The sequence below is a fragment of the Tachysurus vachellii genome, chromosome 2, assembly GCF_030014155.1.
Source record: "Tachysurus vachellii isolate PV-2020 chromosome 2, HZAU_Pvac_v1, whole genome shotgun sequence".
NCBI lineage: Eukaryota > Metazoa > Chordata > Actinopteri > Siluriformes > Bagridae > Tachysurus > Tachysurus vachellii.
In genome coordinates, this window is record NC_083461.1 from 7,695,015 (window position 1) to 7,721,699 (window position 26,685).

General features: G+C 38.5%; 3 protein-coding genes across 3 annotated transcripts in view; 1 reads left to right on the forward strand and 2 right to left on the reverse strand.

Moving 5' to 3' along the window:
* The first annotated feature begins 198 nt into the window (after nt 1-198).
* Nucleotides 199-2,917, forward strand: bccip (BRCA2 and CDKN1A interacting protein). Its single transcript, XM_060895336.1, has 7 exons — nt 199-420; nt 579-653; nt 806-886; nt 1,325-1,411; nt 1,512-1,699; nt 2,279-2,444; nt 2,547-2,917. Exons 1-7 carry the CDS (start codon nt 292-294, stop codon nt 2,715-2,717), a joined length of 897 nt encoding a protein of 298 aa, XP_060751319.1. The 5' UTR covers nt 199-291; the 3' UTR covers nt 2,718-2,917.
* A 452-nt stretch (nt 2,918-3,369) lies between these two features.
* Nucleotides 3,370-13,469, reverse strand: dhx32a (DEAH (Asp-Glu-Ala-His) box polypeptide 32a). The gene is made up of 11 exons (XM_060895260.1): nt 13,020-13,469; nt 9,344-9,537; nt 8,743-9,115; nt 7,928-8,161; nt 7,508-7,601; nt 7,176-7,325; nt 6,272-6,463; nt 5,749-5,889; nt 4,658-4,848; nt 4,019-4,209; nt 3,370-3,581 (listed from the first exon to the last, which is right to left on the reverse strand). The coding sequence occupies exons 1-11, from the start codon at nt 13,299-13,301 to the stop codon at nt 3,392-3,394; spliced, it is 2,232 nt and encodes a 743-aa protein (XP_060751243.1). The 5' UTR covers nt 13,302-13,469; the 3' UTR covers nt 3,370-3,391.
* A 2,599-nt stretch (nt 13,470-16,068) lies between these two features.
* The window catches only part of LOC132862942 (disintegrin and metalloproteinase domain-containing protein 12-like), a 96,419-nt gene continuing 85,802 nt past the window's right edge, over nt 16,069-26,685 (reverse strand). Inside the window, exons 18-23 of the mRNA XM_060895363.1 lie at nt 26,349-26,457; nt 25,292-25,427; nt 25,047-25,176; nt 22,821-23,090; nt 19,136-19,272; nt 16,069-18,000 (exon numbers count right to left, since the gene is read on the reverse strand). Coding sequence (XP_060751346.1) covers nt 17,928-18,000; nt 19,136-19,272; nt 22,821-23,090; nt 25,047-25,176; nt 25,292-25,427; nt 26,349-26,457 — 855 coding nt within the window. The 3' untranslated portion in view covers nt 16,069-17,927. The remainder of the gene's footprint in view (nt 18,001-19,135; nt 19,273-22,820; nt 23,091-25,046; nt 25,177-25,291; nt 25,428-26,348; nt 26,458-26,685) is intronic.

A 26,685-nucleotide genomic window follows, 5' to 3' on the forward strand; every position in this document is an offset into this window, starting at 1 on the left:
ATATGCGTTCTTAAATGTTAGGTAAGAACGTTTATGTGCACTGTTGCCTTTATTTTGTATTTTATTTTCTTCCTCCTTCTTCCTCCCTAAAATGGTTTCTTCCATTTCCACAGGCACGCAGTTGAAGAAAAGCCCGCCATTTTGGCTCCACTCAGCGGTCACGTGCAATAGAAAATACATAAGATATAGAGCCGTAATGGTAGCTAATGAAAGACAGTTTACCTTGAACATAAATCAACGTGTGTTAACTTCACCCAGTCTTTCAGCGTGTGTTGTAGCTTGTCTTCCAGCATGGCTTCATCTGCGAAAAGAAGAGCGATTGGAAGCGGAGAAAATCCTGCAGTTAGCGACGACAGCTCGGATGAAGGATTAGAGGTTTCCGGAGAGGAGAGTGAAAATTCAGAAGAAGAAATAAACGAGGTAAAAGTTATCAACAATGTCCATAATTGATCAGTTTAATGTTGACACGCTGCTGCTTTGCTAGCTAACGTCAACACTGCTAATAAACAACCTAGTTAGTGTTTTTGTTGTTTAAATAATGAGTATTTTATAACATTTGTGAAAACATTTGTTTTTAGGAAGTTGTGGTGGATTTTGAAGCCCACACGATATCTGACCACGATTTTAATGGCATTAAGAAACTACTGCAGCAGGTAAATCTACATTAAACACCTATTTAGTTTATTTACATGTATAGTGAATACATAACTATATATATATATATATATATATATATATATATATATATATATATATATCCGAAATTGACAATTTGTCGATAGCTAAGATAACATTATTTCTCTAGCTTTTCCTGAAGGCGCACGTGAACATCTCGGAGCTCACTGACGTCATCATCCAGCAAAACCACATAGGCAGCGTCATCAGGGTGAGACATTTTTCATATTTTACATGAAATTATTTTAAAGAATTGCTTATTGAACTTTTGTGTTAATAGAAGTAGTAGTGTGGTATCTATCTCTATATATCTGTCTCTCTATCGTCTAATCTCTATCATCTCTCTCTCTATGTATGTATCTATCTATCTATCTATCTATCTATCTATGATGTATGGCTATTGTTTAAACACAATTTGTAGACTTGGACTTCGTTGTACTTTGTGAAAGGATGTTTTCTGTCGATCGAAATTGATAAAATGTAATCGTGTTAGTTTCTGACTGCTGAAAAATTGTGATAATTCAAGTGTTTTCAGTAATAAGAGTGAGGAAAAACAGTGGTTTAGGGTTTTATTCACTGTGAGGTGGTCCTAGTATGAAATGAATGTCTTATTTGTGAGTTCATGCTGCGTTTGTGTTTTTGTTTGCAGCAAGCTGAGGTGCCTGATGACAGTGACAACGAGGATCCAGATGAAGTCTTTGGGTTTATCAGTATTATAAATCTAACTGACAGAAAGGTAGAATACCAGCACGTGAAGTACATAAAAAAAAATCTTCATTTTCTCTTAAACCAATTTGGAGTATTTTATATTCATAATACATGTTTGTGTTGAACAGGGTATGGAGTGTGTGGAGCAGATTAAGGAGCTGGTTTTGGGGCAGTGTGAGAAGGTGTGCTCAGCTGCTGTGCAGGAGCAGTTTCAGCAGGTTATAGAGGACATGTCTAAGAATGTTGGACTGCTGCTCAGTGAGCGATTTATCAACGTCCCCCCACAGATTGCCCTACCCCTCTACACACAACTGCTGTGAGTATTCAGAGCATTCATGTGGCCAGATTTACATGCTGCTCCTTTCCTTAAGGAAGTGGATGGAATCCAATACATTATTTTGAGCTAATGTTTTGATTAGAAAATTGTGATTAAAATGTATACAGGTCTAGAAACCCTTTAAAAAACTGCAAATAACACCTTGAAATTGAAGCGACTAAAATTTATGCTTTTGATCAGCTTCATATAATAATATTAATGGATTGTTTGGGGGAAAATAACATCTGATTTAAATTTATTTTAAATGCTCAACAATGAGGTTTTGATTCTTTTATTTGATGTAAATGTGTTGCCAGTTAAATGTTGATAAATATCCATATTCAAAATCGATACCAATATTTATTTTCTGCCCAACATACTTTTCTTTTTCCAAATATATATAAATTCCCAGTATTATTAAATGTTAGCCTTGTCATTCTAGTGTAAAATGTTATGGCTGATCATCTACATTTGAGCTAAATGTAATTTTTTATTTTTTTCCCCTCAATAGCACCATTGAACTGTATATGATGTAGATAATCTATAAAAGTGATTGGATATGTTTAACTGTTTGGACAGTGAGGAGATGTCTGAAGCACAGAGGACCAATAAACCCAGTGGGAAATGTCACTACTGTTTGTTGATCAGCAAAACATGCCAGGAGGCCAAGAAGAGCATCCCGGCACGAGGACCTGCCAAAGACATGCCCATGTTCGTCAATGCAGAGGAGGAGTTCTTTTACGAGGTACAGAAAGATAACATCCAGTCACATTTTTCAATGCAGACAGCTTATATCTGTACATTATTCACCTTGTGACTCTAATGACTTGTTGTCTGTCAATCACAGCAAGCCGTGGTGAAGTTTCACTACTCGGTCCAGGAGGAAGCTGATTCGTGTCACTCAGGACGATGGTCATTCGACGACGTACCTATGAAACCCTTCCGGACAGTGTGTCTGATTCCCATGGAGAGAATGCCTGTAATTATGGACAAGCTAAGGGACTATCTCACAATCTGAACACAACAAGCCACACTTCCTCTTCAGCCTTACGTGTCCAAGTCTGTCATCCCCTTATAACACACCCTTGTTAAAGACAGTGAGGGACTAGTGTGTGGACACAGCCAGGCTCGGCACCTACAAGCGAGCTCGGTGCTGAGAAAATCCATCAGGACCTCACAGTCTGCTGAATGTCTTCAATTAAACACATTTTACCAAGATTACTGAGTTGGTTGGAATTGATTGTTGACTATTTGCATATTATCGCATAACATATGATGTGTGTGTTCTTAAAAGCCTCTGTTGGTCTTAAACAAGTTTAGATCACACATGTAGAGGTGTGCAGACAGAGCAAGCAGTAGAAAGACATCAGCTAACCACAAACCAAAATAACTGGCTGCACCTTTTCATAACTAAACAGTTTGTCTCAGTGTAAGTTTATTGGTCTGAAATCTGTATCATTTGAAAGGAACAGAAAATACATTTCTATCCATTTGAAATATTATTACATCTTTAAGTTTCTGAGGCTGATCATTAGAATCGAATCATCATTCACCCAACATTTTATTCCAGGGTAGTGTTTTTGTTATGAGTAAAAATGAAAGGATCAAAGACTTAACACAGTGAAGCATATCTGTCCCAGTTCCAAAGTGTTAGACTACAATAGAGTCTAGACTAAAGCCTGTGCATTAATATTACTGGATCACACATCTGTCAAAAGACTGAGACTCCTCTCCTTTTGTTGTGTCTGTTATAACAGACTGAATTTTCTGTCTGCTCTTATTACTCCCTACCACCTTGTTGTCCAAAATATGCTGCAAAAGCTCCTTACACTCACTAGGAGGCAGGTTGGAGAAGAAATACTGTGGTGCCATTTCCGTGAACCTAAACAAACAAACAAACAAGATTGAATCACTGCCGTGAATCACTTCTTTTGTTCAGTGGCTCCTGAGAGAACTCAGAATTCTTCTTCTTAAGCATAGATTTACATTATGCATATATTTAGATGTTACTTTAATATTGTGGCGAAATGGTTATATTTGTAATTACATGTATGCCAGACTTGATGCTCAGGAGTCTGAGTCTGAATCAGTGACTCCCACTCAAGCTCATTGAGTCAGACCTTTCTAGCATTTCAGTGTATGCACTAAGGGTCATTATGAGTACAATGTAGTGAATACTACATTTTTTTGCTTTGCTGAAGCTCATTTATTTTGATTGGTGAGTAAACCTGAACAAATGATCTAACCGGTTTAAGTCACTGGCAAGACCCCAAAATGACATTTCAACAGGAAAAGGAAAATAATTATTTATGAACTTACACCATGGGTGAGATTTGTGTGATGGTACGGATACAGTTTCCACTGTTGAGTGTGAACTCGTGAAACAGCACCCACTCAGGCAGGCCAAGTTTGTGCGCTTTGGCCCCATAAGCTGACAGACGGTGAAGCTGTGCCACATGCTTATTGGTCAGCATGAAATAGTTCCCAGAGCCATCCACATCACGAGCAACCTGACCAACACAGATGATACAGTGCGGCATAAATGTGAGACTAATTCCTTCTTGATATTGAATCTTTAAAGCAATTTATGTAGTAAAGGCATATTTCATGTCACTTCAATTCACTTTTATTTGTATAGCACTTTTAACACTTAACATTGTCTCAAAGCAGCTTTATAGAAGTATAGAAGGAGAATAAATATGAAAAAAAAATTACAATTAAATTCATATTAGCATCTAGCATTTATTCCTAATGAGTGAGGCTGAGGTGATGGTGGCAAGGAAAAACTCCCTAAGAACCTCAGTCATTTTGTGACACTAACAGTAAATAATGTTACTGAAAATAATGTCCTTTCTACAATGGTTTATTCAACATGACCTTAAATGTTGGTTTAATAAACTGGCATGATGAGCATGTTTAAATAGATTTGCTCCAATTTCTCTGGAAGAATAAATCTACCTGCATGAAGAACCCAGCCAGCAGCGCTCTCTTGACGTTGAATGTGTTGGTTTTGGTGCCGAAGGCTGGTGCGGAGATCGGGAGCTCCAGTCTCTTCAGAATGTCAGTGAGCTCGGCCCTTATGGCGTCTGCAGTCTGTAGAGCCGCGCAGCAAAGAAAGTAATCCTGACACCACTTCTCCTGTGTGAAATCTGGTACAGCAAAACATAGCAATCATGTACATGATTCGACTACTGATCGGAAGGTCATTGGTTCGAATCCCACGTCCACAAATCTGCCACTACAGGGCCCCTGAGCAAGGTCCTTATCCCTCAATTGCTCAGGTGTATAAACTGAAATAAAAAAATGTAAGTTACTCTGGATAAGAGTGTCTGATAAATGCTGTAAATGTTGTTGACCTCCAGTCTTTTGTTTTATTTCTGTGCTGCCCTCTGGTGTTTCTTGTACATGTCATGTGTTTCAGGAAGGCAGTTCCAGAGTTAATAGAAGAAAGGCTCCGATTGGTTATAATCTCCACCTGTTCCACATAAAAGGACTGCCTGGGTCCCTGATTGAACCCTGCTTTTGCTGCTTTGCTTTTTGCTCTTTTGCTCTAGAAACCGCAAAAATTAAAAATGGAGTCAGACCCAAAACTCAGACTGCAACGATTACTCTGGGGGGAAAAAAATTACTCTGTCGGGCTCACTTCTAGAAGCTGACATTTTTTCAGGATTCCCACGAGTCACGGGATGGGATTTTCCCCAGTTTTTTTTTGCGTGATTGGGATGGGACGGGAATTTTTTTTTGGGAGTGGGACAGGAGAGGTTTGAAAATCCACTCCTGCGTCACCCTCTAGTGTGGACAAACCCACCTATCAGCATGAAGAACCCAGAGCAAACCCAACCCAAAACTCCACACTAACAATAACCCGAGATCCAGACTTTAGTGTGAACCCTGGAGCAGTAAAGCAGCAATGTTCCCCACTGCACCACTGTGCCCCAACTGTGCCCCTTGTTCAAGATGTAATTGAAATTATTTAACAGATTCAACAATTGCTGAATCCATTACTTCAAGCATTAAAAGAGGATTTGGACACGAGTAAGTCCACTCACATGGCTCTCTCTGACTGGACTTATAAGTATTGTAGATGTTGATCAGAGTGAAGTGGTCTCCCTCTGGATGATACAACTTCATGTGACACAGCATCGCTTCTGTTTCCATGCCAACAGGAGGCTCTAGGAAGCAGCTTGGAGCTGGAGGAAAAAAATGCACAATGGGGTGCACTAGGTATTTTATCAGTATTAAAATAAAACTGAAATAAAAATCTTACATTGCCTAAGAAATGTTCTACACATATTACGCTGTATAATAAAAATACATCAGAAATTAATATGTTTATTATAGTATTGCCTCAATATTTACAGCATGAACAGATTTATACTAAATGCTACAACAGTGCTCCCAAACAATGTCCCGCATCTGCCTGAACCTGGACCAGGTCCAACTGGCAGTGGTTTTTAGACTAATCTTCTCATTCTAATCCCCAGTCAGACCTTAAAAGCTTACTGAGAAATGCAGCTAGAATACTAGACTTACTACTTATTATTTCTGATCATGAAGTTTCAATTTCTGTACCTGCTAACATGGCTGCAATGGTTAGCACCTCACTGGTACAATCAAACTCGCATGACGCTAACAGAGCTTTAGCCATCTGAGGGTCTAAAGGCAACTCGGACATTATGATCCCGATCTCAGAAAGGTTTCCATCATCATCCAAAGCTGCAAGATAATCCAGCTCTTCTAAAGCTTGCATCAAGCATTCAGGATCTTAAGAAAACAGCAGGAGACATTTTCATCAATTTATGATAGATTGCATAAGTTCATAAAGCAAAATAATTTGATATTTGACGATAAGATCGAATCTTTTATAATAATGATAAGATGTAATTAGATTAAAAGTAGCCTTTTATCTGCATAATAGTGTTTAGTGCATATTATCACAACTAATCATGACATTACAGTTGTCATTTTTTCTACAGAATCCATGTTTATGTGAATAAAGGGTTTGTCAACGTGAATAAACCTTGTATAAAAGTAAAAAGTTGGGCTTTAATAAACAAATACGATCAGTTATTTATGCATGTTCCTTAAAACATTGTTAATCCCATGTCCTTCTGCTTGAACCCTCTCTTCCTATTCATTGTGTTCACCAGTGATCGTGAGCTCAGCACTTCAGCCGAGCTCAAGCTTCAGAACAATGAACTGATTAGCGCTGTCACAACAGTGAGCACGCATCGCTAAACACCAGCACCATGACACAGAGCTTAAAAAAACTAAACACACACACACAACACATACTCTGCATTGTATGACAGCTTTGTGATCTGTTCCTCTCTAGTAAAAATGTTCTCTTTTATGTTCTCATGTGTTCATGTTATTTTCAAATATTTCTCAAAATCGCTCCCGGCTCAAACTGCATTCTTAATGAATGTAATATTAAACTCAGGTGCTTTAGACACTTGCAGCCTTCATGTCTGACCCGGCCTGCTGATGAAGTCGCAGCGCCCAATTCCAGCCACCTCCATCCTCTTGAGGAAGAGCACAGCCGAGGTGATGTTTGCTTCTAGGATCCGAGCAGGAATCTCAGCACAGAGTTCTGTCTCCTCAGGGTACAGGCAGAAACACTTCCCTGTTCGTGCATAAATAATTACATAATCAATCTTAATAGACAGAAATCACTAAACCGGTATTAAGTAGGATTTAGGACCATTCAAAGTGTTGGCAAATTGATACTTAAATAAGGAGCTTGTATTGTTTTTGTAAGTACCGCTGTGTGGTGTCACTGGTTTAGCTGAAAAACCGCCTGCTCACCTGCTGATCCAGCCAGCTGTTTACGGATCTCTGCTCGACATCGACTGATGGGTCTGATCACCTCAGAGCTGGCTCGCAACCGTGGGTTATACACCTGCAAAATACCCAAGTGACATTAAATGATGGAGTTAAAACATTAGCAACAGGCAGATGCACTGTATCACATTTAGATTTTCAGCTGTACTTCAATATTTATTCATGAGGCAAATGTCAGGCTGTCATTAAAGCTAAAGAAGGAGATTTTTAATTTGCTTGCCATAACTAGCCATTTTTCCAGTAACTTTTTCTGATTATAAAGCTAATGTTGACAACAAAAAAAAAAAATCATATTAAAATGACAATCTAAATTTTTCCCAGTGCAATTGTGTAATAAATACAAGACAGTAAGCCAGGCATTCTCATCAGACTTTCACGACTTACAAATCTTTTCTCGACTCCAGCGTCAATCACAAAACTGACCGTGTCCACCGACCAAAACATGTCTTCAGATTGACTGCAGGACAGAAAGACCCTCCTGCCTCTCTTTTGGTGCTGTGTGATTGGAGGACAGATCCCAGCATGGCCTGGGCATACTGCCACTGGCACCAGCTCTCCAAGATTACTGCTCAACCTGGATGCTTCTTTAGCCAGAAGACTACAGGCACACCCTACATCCTAAAAACAAACAAGTACACAGTCTGATATCTACGGTGGCCGAGAAGTGCAAAACAGTTTCCTTAGTCGTGTGAAACTGTGAAGTAACTAGAGTTTGGCTAAAACAAGTTTCCCGCTTATATGTCTAAACTGTCTTTTTTGGTTATACGTGTATTTGGTTGATGTATTTGATTTACTAGTTATTCTGCATCTAATGGTTTGCATTTAAAATCAATGTGAGTAAAAAAAAAAAAAAAAAAAAACACGTCAAATACTTTCTATGTTAATATACAATTGTAATTTACATCAACTACAAAAATCAATATGATAAAGGGAAATAAATCTGCTATTAGCTGAAAATCATAATACTGAATAAATTAATTCTACTCTTTGTTCCAGACAATATTATGCAGCCCTAGAGTGCACATAATACAATAAAAAAAAATGGATCGTAGTTAATGTGGTCTATTATCTGGCCTGCCTGTCATGCTTAAAATCCTAGTTAACGTACTAAATTGGATAAGAAAATGATCTTATTTGCTGCCAATCAGCAATCTTTTCCTTTTTCAATCATAAATACAAGAGATGATCAGCAGCAGGACCTGCTCTGAAGCGAGGAACACGGCGATGTCCCCGGGCTTTTTGGTCCGGTGCACCTCCAGGATAAGTCTCAGAGCTGCGCAGAAGCTGTCTGTACCTTCTCGGCTGCTGTGAAGGACTTGAGGTGAGCGCGATGCCTCGACGTGCAGGTAAGCTGCACCGCTAAAGTGTGTGAGGAGAGTGTGAGAAGCTGGCAGGACAGATAACAGCACCACCCGAAGCTCTGCACGCTGCAGAAGCACTTCCCGAAGCAGACCCATAAGGAGGTCTGTGCTCACGGTGCGCTCATGAGCCTGATCAATCACAACCACTCCATAGTGCTCCAGTAACGGGTCGGACATCAGCTCCCTCAGCAGCACGTCATCAGTACAGTACCTACAGCGGACATGAGCGTGTTAATAATCTAAAATTGGGTTCAGAGTAGTTTGAATTAGAATTCCACGCTTGTTACATTATTAAAAATTTTGCATGTACTGATACAGATCATGTTAGTTATTTAACAAAAATATAAAATGTACGAACAGACAAACTTATTCCCCAATGATCTTCACCGTCATTCACTAGTCATTCTTGTCATTATGTAAGAAAAAAATCATGTTTTACCTGAGAATAGTGTCAGTGGAGCAGCAGTTCTCCAGTGGAATGCTGTAGCCCACTTCATGGCCAATATTGACATCCATCTCATCAGCTACATGCAGGGCCAAATCGACAGCCTGCTGTCTCTGGATCTGACTACACACCACGACACCATGCTGGTACTGTGCTGACAGACAGAACTCTGCACACCATTGCGGAACCTATCCACCAAACACACACTTGTTCAGTCGGATACACCTTAAGGCCATAGGCTTGTTTACAGGGTATCAGACCAAAAAATCTTATAACTTCTTTATAAGAGGCTGTTATGCATCAGGACTAAAATCAAGCCAGGGGATCAGACAGGTGTTCTGATATCAGGTATTAGTCCATTATTGTGATACTTGATACCATGTAATACTATGTGACTTAAGCGTAGTGTGCAGTACTGTATGTCACCATGCTAGTAAACAGAAATGACAGGACATATTTCATGCTTAATGGTCAATGCAATGCAAACTGTGCTTTGTGCAAAATTATAATGAGGAAAAGCTACAGAATCATTCTACAATGCTAGGAACCTGATAAAAACACAAAGAATTACGACATTTAAAAAGAAACCTCAGACCACAGATCAGTATCGGAATGTCTGGTCATTAACAATGCTACAAAACTGCCAAGAAAAGATGTTAAAAGGTGTTTACAATCATGGTGTGCTGACAAAAGTGTAGTGCAACGTTTGTGAGAGCACTTTAGTTGTGTGAGCACTGGGACATGTGTGCTCACAAGGGTCAAGGTACAATTCACCAAAACTCCATTCATTTTACACGGTGATAGTGGATATCCATCCTAGTTAAAACAGTTATCCTGCATTGGAAATCCATACAATAATCTGCTGATTAAGGACTCTTGGGTCAAAAGTCAGCATTGCATGAGGGGTAAGGTTTCATAGTTGGTGGGACTCAAATGGCATTCTGGAGTAGATGTACTTTGACTGTATGGATTTCCTGATTTACTCTACATTTTGCTTCAGGTTCACTCCGGGTGCCAGGTCATGAGACACAATGTGAAAACCTAAACTGAGGAAAGTTGAAAGGTTCTCTATTATGTGCGAAGACTGAAACAAAATAAATAAGACAATCCAAATATTCAGCTATTGACACAGCAGTCAATATTCCAGCTAATAATACATAGAGCTTGTTATTCCTGCACTGTAGGTCCAGATTAACAACTATACTGTACATATATATATTTACTATGTTGTGTTGTTTGGGGGGGTACGGTGGCTTAGTGGTTAGCACGTTCGCCTCACACTTCCAGGGTTGGGGGTTTGATTCCCGGTTTCCTCCCCCGGTCCAAAGACATGCATGGTAGGTTGATTGGCATCTCTGGAAAATTGTCCGTAGTGTGTGATTGCTTGAGTGAATGAGAGTGTGTGTGTGTGCCCTGCGATGGGTTGGCACTCCGTCCAGGGTGTATCCTGCCTTGATGCCCGATGATAGGCAGAGGCTCCTCGTGACCGAGGTAGTTCGGATAAGTGGTAGAAAATGAACGAATGAATGTTGTTTTGATTTGAATTAAACCCAATTCAATGCACGTAATCCATCAAACAGACAAAGAACTTAATCGTAAATATAAGAACACAGAATCCCAGCCTATGCTTTACAGCTAAGTTTAAGAACCACCAATCTATAAATCTCAGAATATAACACAACCAAAGCGTCCTACAAAACCATGGATTAACATAAGCTCAGGAACTCCATGGTTCCGTAATAAATGGCCATTTCTATTATATTACAGACATTATTAAACACTAAATAGCATTAAACCGTTGGTTAATTTTTATAAATCTAGTGCTGTTACTATACAGTGTATGAAATGCTTCAACACTGGTTTGGAGTGCATGTAAAATTCAGGAATAAAAAAAGCTCTACTGACTCCAAATAAATGTATCTAATATTATGTTAATAATACATGTCAGTGCTAAGATCATTAAGAGGTTTGCAAATATATTGTGAAATATTTTATGTACAAACAGTCTGCCCTATTTGTACAAGTCACAAATCTGAGGCTAACTTTATTTTGTTTGCTTTGCATGTTTTCAAAAGTAAATCCTTAACAAGCCTCAGCTGATGATCAGAACCAGTCTGGCATTTCCAACTGGAATGTGCTTATTTGTGCAAATCAGATCTATCTTGAGCTCAGGCTGACCCACATCTTCAGGGTCAAAGAGTGTGTTTGAAATAGTAAATAGCAGTGCACTCTCACTCACTCATTTTCTACCGCTTATCCGAACTACCTCAGGTCACGGGGAGCCTGTGCCTATCTCAGGCGTCATCGGGCATCAAGGCAGGATACACCCTGGACGGAGTGCACACACACTCACACAATCACACACTAGGGACAATTTTCCAGAGATGCCAATCAACCTACCATGCATGTCTTTTTACTGGGGGAGGAAACCGGAGTACCCGGAGGAAACCCCCGAGGCACGGGGAGAACATGCAAACTCCACACACTAGTGTGAGGCGAACGTGCTAACCACTAAGCCACCGTGCTCCCAATAGCAGTGCAGTGTATAGTTTATATATTTAGTGGCCCATTATTAGCTCACCTCTTGATAACAACGCACACGCAAGGCACATACGAAGCCTTCGTCATGCTCTGCGGTCAGTCAGACACTTAACATGGGACAAATAAGGGTTTATTGAGTGGAAATTTGATTCCAAGAATGTCTTTCATGTACCAGTTCTTGCAATACTCTGACCACAAAGATAATATCCATGTAACAGTCATTTCAAGCACAAATCCCATCTCTGCAAAGTCTATTACTGTTTGAAAATTCATCCAGACTTAATGAGTCATGTCTAACTCATGGAGATTTTAACCAATGTAGCAAAATCAGCTGAGCACTATAGACCTTCGACCTACTAGATCTGTAGAGTGAATAAATCATATAATTATCATGATAACAATTCACTTTGCTTCAAAGATAAAATCAGATATTCTGAAAACACTACCCTGTCCTACAGAACCATCCATCCTCGATGTTCAGTTCAGCGTCCACACCAGTCAGTGGGCGCAGACTCACTAAATTAGACAGCTGAAGTTTGAATAAACACTGACTGGTATTTTTCTAATCTTCACCTATCCATTATGGTGTTCTTGTCCCCACCGTAGCCTCGTATACCTGATTGAGGCAGACAGGATCGGATTGTGGTCCTTTTCCTTCTGCAGTAGCCTTTCCGTTTCAAGGTCTGACATGTTGTGCTTTCTGTGATGAATTTCTCATCATTAAGATGTTTCAGCCTTTAGCCTCAGAATCTCAGCTCACTTTGCTTGCTTGTTTTTTTTTTACACTATTATGTGTAAATTGTAGATATTAGCTGTGTGTGAAAATACCAGGAGAACAGCAGTTCCTGAAATGCACCAACTAATCACTAACTAGCTCTCCAAGTCACTGAGATCACATTTCCTCCCTATTCTGATGATTAATGTGAACATTAACTAAAGGTCTTGACCTGTATCTGTATTATTGTATGCATTTGTCTGCTGCCACGTGATTGGCTGCTTGAACGTGAGCGCATTAACTAAGTGCTCTTGCACCTTCTCCACCAATTTGCCCAAACGTGTTGTAAGAGCAATACACCAGTATAAAAAAGTCAGACTAGGCACGTAAAGTATCGTTTAAAAGCCATCGTACCTGTGTACTTTTACCAGTTTTTGTTGTACCCGAGATGATGACGAGCTGATTGGTTTCTAAAACGGTCATAAACTCCTGTCTCGATTCCCAGATAGGGAGCTGGTGTCTCTCCTTCAGGAGTTTATAATACCGGGAGGAGTAGGGAAGGCCATCAAACTGGTTCAGCTCCAGATCATCTCCAAAACCGAAATCCTCGTCAAGCTCTCCCAAATCCTTCAGAGAACTCGTTTCATTCATTTCCGCACTTTCTCCGACGAGAGCGCGGCTACTGCTCTGCGCCATGGCGCAAACAAGTGCGTCTGGAGAAACTTACTGTGCCAAAGTAGCGGCGTTTGTTTGGGTGTCCAAAAATAAGCTTGAAAAAAACATTTTCCTGCCGCGAAACAGTCCGAACGCGTCGTTCAGACGTTATTCTTGGATACTTTTTTGTTGGACTGTAATAATGGATAAGCGATCAGACTGTTGTTTATAGATTTTCGGAGCGTCTCATGACTACTGAGCGCGCTGCTCTCCTCCTACCCACGTGGTGCGTTGTGTGTTCCACTAGTGAGCTTTTAGTAAGCCGGGGTGTGTGTGTGTGTGTGTGCGCGCGTGTGTGTCTTTCTACTGTCTGTCCTTCAACTAGACAAAAATCTACACAAATAAAACAGCAAACCAGGATATGGTTGAAAAGATAGAAATACAATATATATATATATATATATATATATATATATATATATATATATATATATATATATATATATACACACACATTTAAGTAGCATTTATTTTGTGGTGTGAAAATGAAACAATATCAACTACAATGATTGCAAACCAACAATGGTTCATCTGTAATGGTTACAAACCATTTTGTTTTCGTTGGAAAAATAGAGTGACATAACATACTTCATATGGCATCATATACATGGGTGTGATCAGCATCAGGCAGTAAGCTGACTGACCCCAAAAGTCTCGAGGAAGGAGAAATGATATAAGCTTTACCTAGTTTTATTCATAAGATTATAAAAAAAACAGTAATGCGTATATATATATATATATATATATGTACCAATGCAGTAATATAAACACAGACATAATGTGTACATGTGTTATAGAATGTGATCATTTTCAAGATGATTGATAAACACTTATTATGGAAAGGTAAACTGATTTTTTTTTTCCAAATCCTGTGTTATTTTGATATTTCAATAAATAAATTATATCACATATCCTTAACTTTTCTAACGCTTAATTATTTCATTAATAGTAAATTAATAATATTATTAAGTTCAAACTGAAAACTTTTTTAGAAAACACTAGTTATGAATTCAGATATAAAATTACAATTAGATATTTTTAAGTATTTAGTCTCACAGACACAGGATGAGATCATGACCATCTTCAATAAAATAAATAAATTAATTAATTAATGAAGAAGAAGAAGAAGAAGAAGAAGAAGAAGAAGAAAAAGTCAAAGAAGAAGCAAATACAACAAAATAAATATATCCTGCTTGTCCTACACACATAGTTGGATACTTCATTTTCCATATTTTAAGAACAAATAAAGACAGGAACTCAAAATACAAGATTCAATTAAGTGAAACTAGGAATAAATTTGGATAGAAAAAAACTGTTCATGTTACAGTCGCTGATCATGTGGAGAAGCTTGGACAGTGTTGTTCTCTCTCCGATGTCAGTGTTCGCGTGAGGTTCATTTATAGTGGCAGCCATAAGGGGTTAAGTGAATTAAACCAGGGGTAAGTAAATCTCTTCCATTTCCAAAGACACCATTATTATCATAGCACAGATTACATTTTGAAAAAAAGCAAAAAAAAAAATTAAATATTTAAATTATGCAGATATCAGTTCAAACCACTGTGCAGCATATGAACAGCATTTCCTGGTTTCATTTAAATTACAAGAAATATTATGTATGCTTTTGTTTTTTGTTTGTTTTTTAAGTCGTTGAGTTTCATATTTAACCATGATGCTAATACAAAATAATCTCCATAATTGTCATGAACCTTAAAACTGACGTTAAAATCAGGGACACCCTTGATATATATCATAAACATCAGGGGGTCTTTGGATCCCACTTTGAGAACCATGAGATGGATCATGAGAAGCAAATTAATTTATATCAGTAATGCAATAATAATTAGAAATAATCTCAAAGTTTATGTTTTTTCTCACTGATTTTTGAGCCTTCATTATTTTACATACAACTGTAGACGTTTAGAGCAACATTCAGTGTATACACATAACCTGAATTAGTTATTATTAACACTAATATAATCTACAGTATGGGCTTTGCTATACATAATCCTTCAGATTTATCATTAGAATGATATCATGTATCATGTGGTATAGCAAACAAAATTTACATACAAACACTGACTTAGAGCTGTCTTAGTGTGATATATGAGGTTAAATAAAGTGTCTTAATTTCTGCTTCTATTAAAATATGTTGTCTACTGTAGTCCAGTTAAGGTTAAGTGGTAAAATCCTGGTAGGGGAATCTACGTGTACATGTCCATTAAGAAGGGGAGAAGATGAAGAGCGCTGATAAATCACATAAATATTTTGCAGACAGGCTTTTTATTAAAAAGAATTAATCACTTTAAAGAGTGAACATTACCGGCCCATTCTCTCTAATTCTGATTAGATTCTGAGTAAAGCCGTTTCATTAGGTAGTCGATGTGATAGATGTTGATGTGTGTTAGAAAGACACTGGCATGTTTGACGGTACGGATGAGGCGAAATACGTACCTGAATGTGAAGCATCGTGAATGTCGTACTCTTCATTTAGAATTTTATTACAGTTTGTTGCTGGAGCTCTAGAGATGACAAAATTTTTTTATTTTTTATTTTTTTTATTTTTTATAAAATCAGTTTTTAATGACAGCTAACACACCATTATTTATGTTATATTTCACCTTAAACTGATGTAAATCTCAAGACCATAACACCATTATGTTTTAATACCAGAGAAGCATCCATTTAATAGTGGAGGTGAGGTGGAGTTCACAAACTGCAAATGCAAAAAAAGACTCGGTGCAACAGAAAATCATTTTCATAGACAACTTTACTTAACACTGGTTCATAATTTGTAATCAAAACACAGATATTTACACTCCCTCCATCCCCTCCCTAACATATGACTTATCAAAGATTTGTCGTACAAAACGTTCGCTTTCGCAGTCACTCAGCAAAAAGAAAGAAAATCAGTATCATATTTTGTCTGTGAAGAAATACCGATACAAGTGAAAGACGGTTACAAAGTGGTAAAAAGTGACTACAGAAAATACAGACTGCATAACAAGACAAGCAACATGATTAACATACTATAGTGCTCCATGATTACCACTGAAAAAGAATCTAGACTTGCAAAGATTCTCAGACTGTCTTTAAATCATAATCTGAACTGGTGTATTAGTATATGCCATATAAGTGTATGAGTGAAAATATAGCTAACATATCGCTTGAAGTAATCCATTTTTATAAGCAAATGTAAAAAAAACATAAAAATAAAAGCTAGTGACTGCCGTTGACACCCACTATTTATTTAAAACAACATATTTCACCCAAAAGCAAGCCACAGTAACATGATGGTACGTGCTATGTATAAAAAATATAAGGCTCTACATTGTCTAGATTTCAAATAAATGTAGGCTCAGTGAAAACACACACTGTCACAGCTGAAAGAGTTCCCTGCATACACACTCCAGTTTGCTACAGATGTCAAGTTTTTGTATGATCATGTTCTAAAAAATACCCACTACAAAACATTTCACCTACTTAGTCTTGGTGTGCAAATGTCTCAATATCACCTCCTTTAACCGTCATCATCCATAACCTATGAAGCAAATCTCTTTATTTTAGAGGAGAGCAAAGAATCCCAGAGCGTTCAGGTAAAGAGACAAGAAGATGGTGCTTGAATAACTGGGATTTTTTTATATATATTTTAAAGGCATACACTGGAACATTTCTGTCCTAATCTCTGTCTGCTGCCTCTGTAGCATAGTTCTTTTTTATTTCAACACACTGCTGTCTACTGTGAAAAAAAATATAATGCTGTATTGAAGAATATATAGAAATAATGTGTACTGAAAATAAAATAAAAAAAAGGTAACTCAAAAATCTACTAATAGCGGTGTAAGGGCATTTGTTGGGGCATCTGTAAAGTACAACAGAATTCAACAAATGCCTTTTATAAGTAAGTTTCTAGTGAAATACCAGAAAACGAGTTGAAATGATAAACTGTTATCAAACATACACTACAGATGCAGTGGATAGGGATAATACTGAAAAAAAAACACCAGTGTATTATGTATTATGACTCAACAATCAAATTGAATACTGTTTATTGTCTAACTGCCATGAGAGGGAACACGCAGCTGTCTTTACTTCCTCTCTAAGTCTATTATAAACTTACAGGCACAAACCTTCCCATTATGGTGGTCTGAGATGAGTCTCTCGATCTTATTTTACGACTATGACGCATTATGTTACGCAGCAACAGAGCAAATCTGTTCCTTTCTAAACTCTGTTCCAGTTTTAGCATAAAAAGCACCAACGTTACAGTCTTCAATTTATTTTCACAGGGTAGATTATATCTCTTTAAGGCCTCCCTCCATACTGCTGAATCACGCTAGTATTCGACTCATAGTATTCGGAGTTCCAATCAATATCAGGGCAAAATGCTACAAAAATGTCCCAAACCACGTAGAAATAAATACTTTTGATGAACATAAATAATGTACGATGTGTACCTGAGGGTTGACTCATAGCACCGGAGAAGGAGGGAGGCGTAGCACCGAGGGATCGAACCGTCAAGCCGTCACGAGCGTTACACACTGTTCATGAGGACCAGCAGAGTTTCATAGTGCAAAACAGATTAAACTGCAGTTCTCACAGATTTCTGTCTCAGCTACAGGGCTTCTTCATTCCTGTGAAGAACTGATGCTTTGGCAGTGTAGGGGGCTGCTTAAGAGGTGGTCTGTATGGACAAAGAATGGAAAAGAACAATACTACACAGGATCCTGTACCAATTTTATAGGAAGGAAACATTTTCAACAGCAACACTATATTCACATCATTTAGATCACCATATCGCTCATTGCTCTGTATTTATATGATGGATTTTTCTCATTTTTCTCATGTACAGCTAGTTCCATTTAATTGTACAATTAATTTAATTTCATTTTACTTCTAAATTTAATTTTTATTATTTCTATTTTGAATTCTCTATTCATAAAGTAGACAGTCTTAAAAAACATGTCCTTGCATGTCACTGCATTCACTGTATACGATTGAGTAGGTGACTCATACGTTTGAATACGTTTGAAATTGAACATTCGTATTCGTATATCATCAGTCATTGTATTGTATTCATGTGCTGGATTTGTTGAAAAATATTTTGTCCATTTATTTTTCCTCTCTTCTGTTTACCTAATTCAATTCATTTTATTTTTATGTATTTATTTACTCTCACTCACTCACTCACTTACTCACTCACTCACTCACTCATCTTCTACCGCTTATCCGAACTACCTCGGGTCACGGGGAGCCTGTGCCTATCTCAGGTGTCTTCGGGCATCAAGGCAGGATACACCCTGCACGGAGTGCCAACCCATCGCAGGGCACACACACACTCTCATTCACTCACACAATCACACACTATGGACAATTTTCCAGAGATGCCAATCAACCTACCATGCATGTCTTTGGACCGGGGGAGGAAACCGGAGTACCCGGAGGAAACCCCCGAGGCACAGGGAGAACATGCAAACTCCACACACACAAGGTGGAGGCAGGAATCGAACCCCCAACCCTGGAGGTGTGAGGCGAACGTGCTAACCATTAAGCCACCGTGCCCCCCTTTATTTATTTATTTATTTTCATTTTATTTTAAACGTTTTATTATTATTATCATTTTTAATCCAGTTTTTATTTTATTCCTATTCTATTTTTATTTCATTTGACTCTATCGTTATGACATGGACAGTTTTAAAAAGCATTTCACTGCATGTGGTACTGAGTATGACTGTGTATGTGACAAATAAAATTTTAATTTGAATCTGAGTTTATATATATGTCTACAGAACGGCGTGTGTAGAATTCAGTGTGCTGACCTGTTGGGCTGTATGATGGGTGCTGCTGAACCAGGAACTGGAAGATGTGTTGCAATTGGGTTCCGTCCCAGCTTAGAGCTCCGTCCTAATGGGTCGGCAGGCAAAGGCTTCTGAGGCGGGCTTGGCTTCTCCATCTCCTGAGAAAATCACAAGTGATTCAGCATCAGGAGTCATGTTAAATCTGCCACCAGAGGGAGGTGTAACACAGTATAATCCAGATTCAATACGAGTCTTCCTTCCTGTGTCCCACTTTCTCTCCACTTTCTGCCAGGGTGATTCGCATGTGTTCCTCATTGACTGGCAGGAGATGATGTACAGATAACCGCCTGCTACCTACTACACATCTGTTCTTCATCCAATCTTTCTTTAAACAATCCATACACCATTTCACAGTCTGATTCCATATTTTTGGAGTGTTTCACACGATTAATATTCAGTTTCTCATCGTCAATCAGGCTGCGTATAACCGGTTATGTGGTCGGATGTTGTTTTGTTTTATAGTGATTAGCATTGCTGGGTCAGTGTATAGCACAAATGGGACATTTTACATAACCAAAAACCATCTTAGTGTTAAAGTTTGTGGCTCTTCTATTTATTTATGCCATTCATACTCAACACCTCAGGAATACTTTTCTATGCCACTTAGTCCAATCATATCACTCTTGTCTGATTGCCATGCAGCTGTTCATACACCCTGCATTGCCCTGGCCAACATGGGGCTCGGTCACAGATTCCACAGTGTGTTTAAGGAAGAAACAGCTGGAATGAAGAACAGCTAACCACTCAGACCGAGTGCAGTGAGGTGAAAGGGGGCATCTTCTCATGGGGAACTGATAATGAACAATTTCCAGAACTGGGCCTGATGATAGACTCAATCGTTTAACAGACCTCTAGTGCACTGTTAAGGAAAAGGGATGTGATCCATCATGTTGCTGCTGTAGGCAATGAAGTAATAATCTACAGTCAGTTCTTACATGAAAGCTTCTAATGAATGAGAGTGTTTAAACACATGGAGAAGATCCTTTATCATAACTTTTATGATGATGAATATTATACTGTGAACAATTCATCTTATTAAAATATCAAAGTGCTTTTTTATGAAGATGCATACATCCAGGAAGTGTGTTTTATATCAGGGGCATTTTGATGCACAGGGGCACAGCTGTTCTGCCCTTGAGGAAGAGCTCTTAAAATATTTGTGGTTTCCTCCGCTATTAATCCAATACAACACTTAAACACACACACTTCACTTTCCTCATGCAAACTGTATGTAGGGTGTTTGGTTATGTAACATTATTATACAGTATATGTTCAAATGTACAACTCTCTGGTCATATTTTGGGCCACAACTTCTACATTAGTCTGTAAATAGTTATACTAAAATAATGTGAAGAAACAAATACATACTTTTGAGTGTGTAGCAAAAAAATATTTAAGTACTGGGTAAGTACATACTCCTTTACATGACATATAAAGGAAGCAAGCATTGTTGCGTGTCATATTAAACAAACTTCTTGTTGCATTTAATTTTTTCTTCATTTCTACAATTCTCTTGCTTTGTTTTTCCACATTTTATTTATACTTTGTTAAAATGTGTCTAAAATGCGTCGAAGCAAACAGTCACAAGACTCCTCCTGGCCAGTCTTAGCTTAAAAGGTGTGCACGGATCCACACTTTGAAAGTCTACAAGAAAGCTATCCTTTTAATTTGGGACGCTCATGTCAACATACTATGATTTGGAACACACTAATTCTGTATTGGATACTATTTAGGAATCTATTTGTTCCACATTGACTCACAGTCATCTGTCCGTAGTGATTAATTATCTTTTACATTCATACCTTGCTATCTTTGTTTTATATTAGTTTTGTATCATATAGTCATTATGTTTAATTTAATTTTATCTTGTCAGCTTGTGTGACATTTAGCCTGAGTTTTTTTTGTCATAATGCAACAGGAATAAGTGAAGGATCAGCTGAAATACTTTGGATATATCACCCATCCTTCTATCCATCCATCCATCCATCCATCCATCCATCCATCCATCCATCCATCTATCTGTCCATCCATCTATCCGTCCAACCATCCGTGCACCCATCCATCTGTCCACCCGTCCGTCCATCCATTCATCACTCCATCCATCCATCCATCCATCCATCCATCTGTCCAGCCATATGTCTGTCCATCCATCCATCCATCCATCCATCCATCTGTCCAGCCATATGTCTGTCCATCCATCCATCCATCCATCCATCCATCCGTCCATCCATCCATCCGTCCGTCCATTCATCCATCTCTCCGCCAATCCATCCATCCATCAATCCATCCATTCGTCCATCCATCCATCCATCCATCCATCCATCCATCCATCCATCCATCCATTCATCTGTTCATCCATCTGTCCATTCATCCATCTATCCATCTATTCATCTATCCATTCTTAGTTCCTTCTTACAGAAAACAAAAGCCATTTTCACTACAACATGACATGTAGTAATTGCTTACATAATATCAAAAAGGAATAAAAATTATTATTTTAAATATCAAGGACAACATAATTTCAGCTATCATCTAATTTTTGCTCCATCTGTACTAAACAAAACCCTGCATGATTAAAAGACTTTAGACTTTAATTCTTTTCACATTCAGCAAGTTGGACTCAGTATATATGATACAACAGAGTTTTTTCCCATCCAACACCAGCTGCTGATTGTTTGTTCACATCACCAACATTCCTTTTACCAGCTATTCACAGCTTTTCAACCGAATTTTCACATCACATTTCAAGTTTTCTTCCTGCCTCACTGACCCCACTGTTCAGGGAGTGTTTGCTGGGCTCAGATCTGCTCAGACTCAGACAGCGTGCACACACACACACACACACGCACACGCACACACACACACTTTTTATAAAGGTCTGATGAAGCCGTTCCAATCCCACCACAGGAAAGACAATGCTATCCCACTCAGCTTTACTCTATCACAGAGCCTGCAGTTGCTTTAAAAGATCACATAATGTTTCTGACATTTCCTGCAGCAAATCAGCCAATCATGTGGCAGAAATGCATAAAATCATGCAGATACAGGTCGAGAGTTTTGGTTCATCTCATTGAGCTCCATGACTTTAAACCATCTTATGATCTTCAGAGATTCTGACACACAAGCGTTTACACAACATGGCGAAATAAAATACATCCATTCAGAAACAAATCTGAGACTGGAAATACCTTGTGGATGAAAGAGATCAGACTTATCGATACATCAATTCCAATAACCAATATCCAATAGCCAATATCTTATATCTATATTTGACTTCTCTGAATGTGCAAAACCTTAAAGCTAGTAGTAGGTTGGTTAAAACAGCAGACGAATATATCAAGTTCTTCATCTGTCAGCCAAAAACAGGTAAATGAGGCTGCAGTGTGAAAAACATGAAATCCCATCTTAAAATCAGCTTTAATTAACTGTTCTTACCAAAATTCACCTGAAGTGTGTAGCTAGTGCACAACATAAAGAATAAGATCGTTATGTCCTGGGGATCAGAGCTACTCCTCTCAGCAGATATATTTATCACTGGATAAAATATAAGATAAAACATAAGACAAAATATGTGTGTTTGATATAAATCTGATATATTATTTTTTTTATTTGTTTAAACAAATACTGGTGTATTTTGTGCACTCACCATGGCCATCCTGCAGGTGTTCTGGCAGCTTAAGGTGAGGAGGGAGGCTCCTCGTGCTGGAGTGTGGAGGTGGGAGAGTGTGTGCGGTACAGGAGGGGCTCTGTGGCGGGGTGAGGGAGTGTGTGGCAGAGGAGGTGGAGGGGCACGGTGGGTGGGTGGGGCAAAGGGCAACGGTAATAGTGGGTTCAGGTGGAGTGGAGGACACTGAGGCAGAGCACGGAGAGTGTGAGAAGCGACAACAGCGTTCAAGACCGGGAGAGAACACTGGGGCTGTGGAGAGAGAGAGAGAGAGAGAGAGAGATAGCGAGAGAGAGCGAGAGAGAGTGAGAGAGCGGGAGAGAGAAAGATGGTATAATAATACATATATATTATAAATCATTTGTATTTTAAACAAAATTTAGATTTGCATCACATGTAAAGATACTCACATCGCACACATACAGATGAAAGGTGTGTTTGTGTGTGTTTGTGTGTGTGTGTGTGCGCGCGTGTGAGTGGGTGTGTGTGTGTGTGTGTGCGCATCTTGTGTGAAGTCTGTCTGAAGTATGACCTCATATGCACTTGGCTGACATCAAAGAGACCTACATTCGCTCTGCTTTTACCAACGCACACACACACACACACACACACACACACACACACACACACACACACACACAAACACACATGTACACACAATCAGAACCAGCTGTACAGCAACTGCTAAGGCAAAAAATACAACTCCAGTAAAGGTCTGAGCCTGCACATAGACTAACTGACACACATGCATACACACATGCACATGCATGCACACACACACACACACACACACACACTCAAAACACATCTCCACTTAATTATTTTTACAAGTTGAACAGGCAGCTGGATTTGGACAGTGTTGCTACTGAAGCTGTAATGCAGAGCAGAGCTGCAAAGGTTCAAACATCATTTTTTGTTGTTATGTCCACCTGCTTTTACCACTGACCCACACACACACACACACACACACACACACAAATCACACAAGGTCCCAGAGGGCCAGTGATGCAGATCCATCATTATTCATAACAAGGCTGGGCTCACTCAAAAAAATTCAACTGTTTCTTTTTTTAAGGTTTCTTGTGCCACTGTGCATGTGTGTGCGTGTGTGTGTGTGTGTGTGTGTGTGGTGTGTGTGTGTCTTATGTATCAAAGGCTTGGCACACAGAACATGATCAAAATGAAACTAGACAGCTTTTTGACATTATTTGTCCACTGTCTGGCTTTTATGCAGAATGTTGTCTGAAGACAACAGTACACTATTGATAACTATCATTGATATTCAAGAGACAAGGAGTATTAGAGTGGAGTTTTGGCTCTGTGTGTGTGTGTCTGTGTGTGTACGCATGTTTATTTTCATTGTGTCAGGTCTCTGATAGGAGCTCAGAACCATACAAACACAAAAACTTGCAAACTACACAAGACTCAAAAAACGCTACCAACTTGTGACCAAAGACATTGGCGAGGCATCAATGACATCAGTGGCAACATAACGTCACACAAAGTGAAGTCGAGGGTCTAATCACACACGAATAACGTTAGACGCTACACTGTATAATATGCAGTCAACAATGTAAAGTCTTTCAGCATAAAGTCTAGCAGCTCGTACCTTTGTTCATCTGTGTTCGGGGTAATATCATTAACCACGGTTTACAGATCTCAGAAAAATTTCAAGCCAAACTACATTTCATCAGTCACAAGATGTCTGAAAGCAGCCCAGAAATGTCAGTATGGCATTGTTTAAGGAGTAGATTTTCTTCTATTTCTCAGCATGAGAAAAACTTGTTTCCTACATATTTCTTATGTCTGGACATTATCCACTCCATAATCCCCCTTTCCCTTTTCCAGTCTTTGCAATATATCCTACTGTACAATACAAAAGCTTCTGTGCCTCACAGACACTCTCTGAACTTATACTTTATTTTATTTTAATTCTGTTAATTGTAGGTAAACAAAACCTTGGTTGCCACACAGCATTTTTAAATATGCCTAATCTGACAACCCAGTTAATAACTGTCTTGTGCTCTGCTCCGTCTCCAGTAAAAAGCAATGCGGGGTTAACATGATTATGAACAGGGCAGTAAGCAAACTGCAGGGCAATTCAGAGAGGCAAGTAAACCAAATAAACAACAGCTTAAATCTGCCAACACACACACACACGCACACACACAGAGACGCAGACACACACACACAGAATCAGATACACACCTTATATATGCTGTCACTTTGTGGTATGGCTGGAGCTTGACAACGAGGCGATGCTCTGCATGTGGTGTGTGTTTGTGTCTCTGGGGCTGAAATTGTGTGTCCTTGACTGAGCCTGCTTGGTCCCACTGACCTGAAACAGCATACAGAAAATAACACACTTTTCAATTATTTAGATTTTTACTATATACACGCAGTAATTTCTGAGCATGGACATTTTCACATGTGAAAAATGTTAACGTTTTTACCTTAACTTCTCAATGTTGTTTTTCTTGTTATTGATGAAGAGGCTGACCAGAGTCTTCCTCTTAACACAGACAATCATAGCCACACAAAGCAAACACAGGAACGCTACCACGATGCCCACCTTTATACTTTCGCCATCTATATACAAGGAATACACATCTGATCAGAACACACAAACACACACATTCACCCCATATATAACTCTCCACATAGAGCACTATGTAAAAGTTAAAAAGGCACCTATACAAACACACACACACAGACACATATATATATGTGTGTGTGTGTGTGTGTGTGTGTGTGTGTGTGTGTGTATCTTTGGGTAATTGTGGAATTTAGGGTACATTTTGCATCTATATAAGGGTACATCTATATTAGGGTACATTTTGCATTTTGCTTCTATATAAACCTTCTGTTATTTTCCAAAAACTCAACTTCATTGAATCAGTTTTGAATAATAACATATATTATGCTAAATATGAATATTTAGGGACATTTTACACCTATTATTGATTGTCCTTGTATCCTGATTCATATATTCAACCTGAATTATCAGGAAATAATTAAAAGTCTAAATTTCATCTTTTCCGTCTTTATTCTATTAATAATATATAATATATATTAATATTATAATATATATATATATATATATATATATATATATATATATATATATATATATATATATATATATATATATATATATATATTTTAATCATATTATCTTTATGACTTATTTACCTGTGACAATCAGATCATTACATGATTTAGATGCTTGTGGTTATGTGGCATGGTGCATGCAGAGAGCATGTGCAGTGTCCAGTGCTGCATCAGTGCTAATGTGACATTTAGCACGGGGTGCCATAAGGGTGCTCAAGCATCTGTAATCATTAGCTAACTTGGCTAGACAGATTTTGAAAACTAGTTATCGTCATGGTTATTTAACAATTCAGGATACTCTGGAATAGACAGTGTTTGACTTATGGAGAGGTGGCTTGAATTGTGTGTCTAGTGTTTCTATAATACACACACATACTGTACACACTCACACAGTTGTACCTGCTTGTCTCACTGGTCCGCTATCCACACTGCCTCCAAATCCAGCTTTATCACATAAAGGAGGAGCCCAGTGTGCCTCACAGTGACAATTCTTTTTATTATTACACACCTGTGCAGGCAAGACAACACACACACATGCACACAATGTGAAAACTGGGTCAGTGGGTCTTTTAGAGGTTTACTGTAGTGCAGAGCTATACACCTACTTCACACAGACAGACAGACAGATACTTTATTAATCCCCACTTGGGAAATTGGTTAATGCCATGATGCAAAGCCATGGAGCCTTAATGAAAAGGTATAATGGAGTAATAATGGCTCCAAGGGGTAAGTGTTA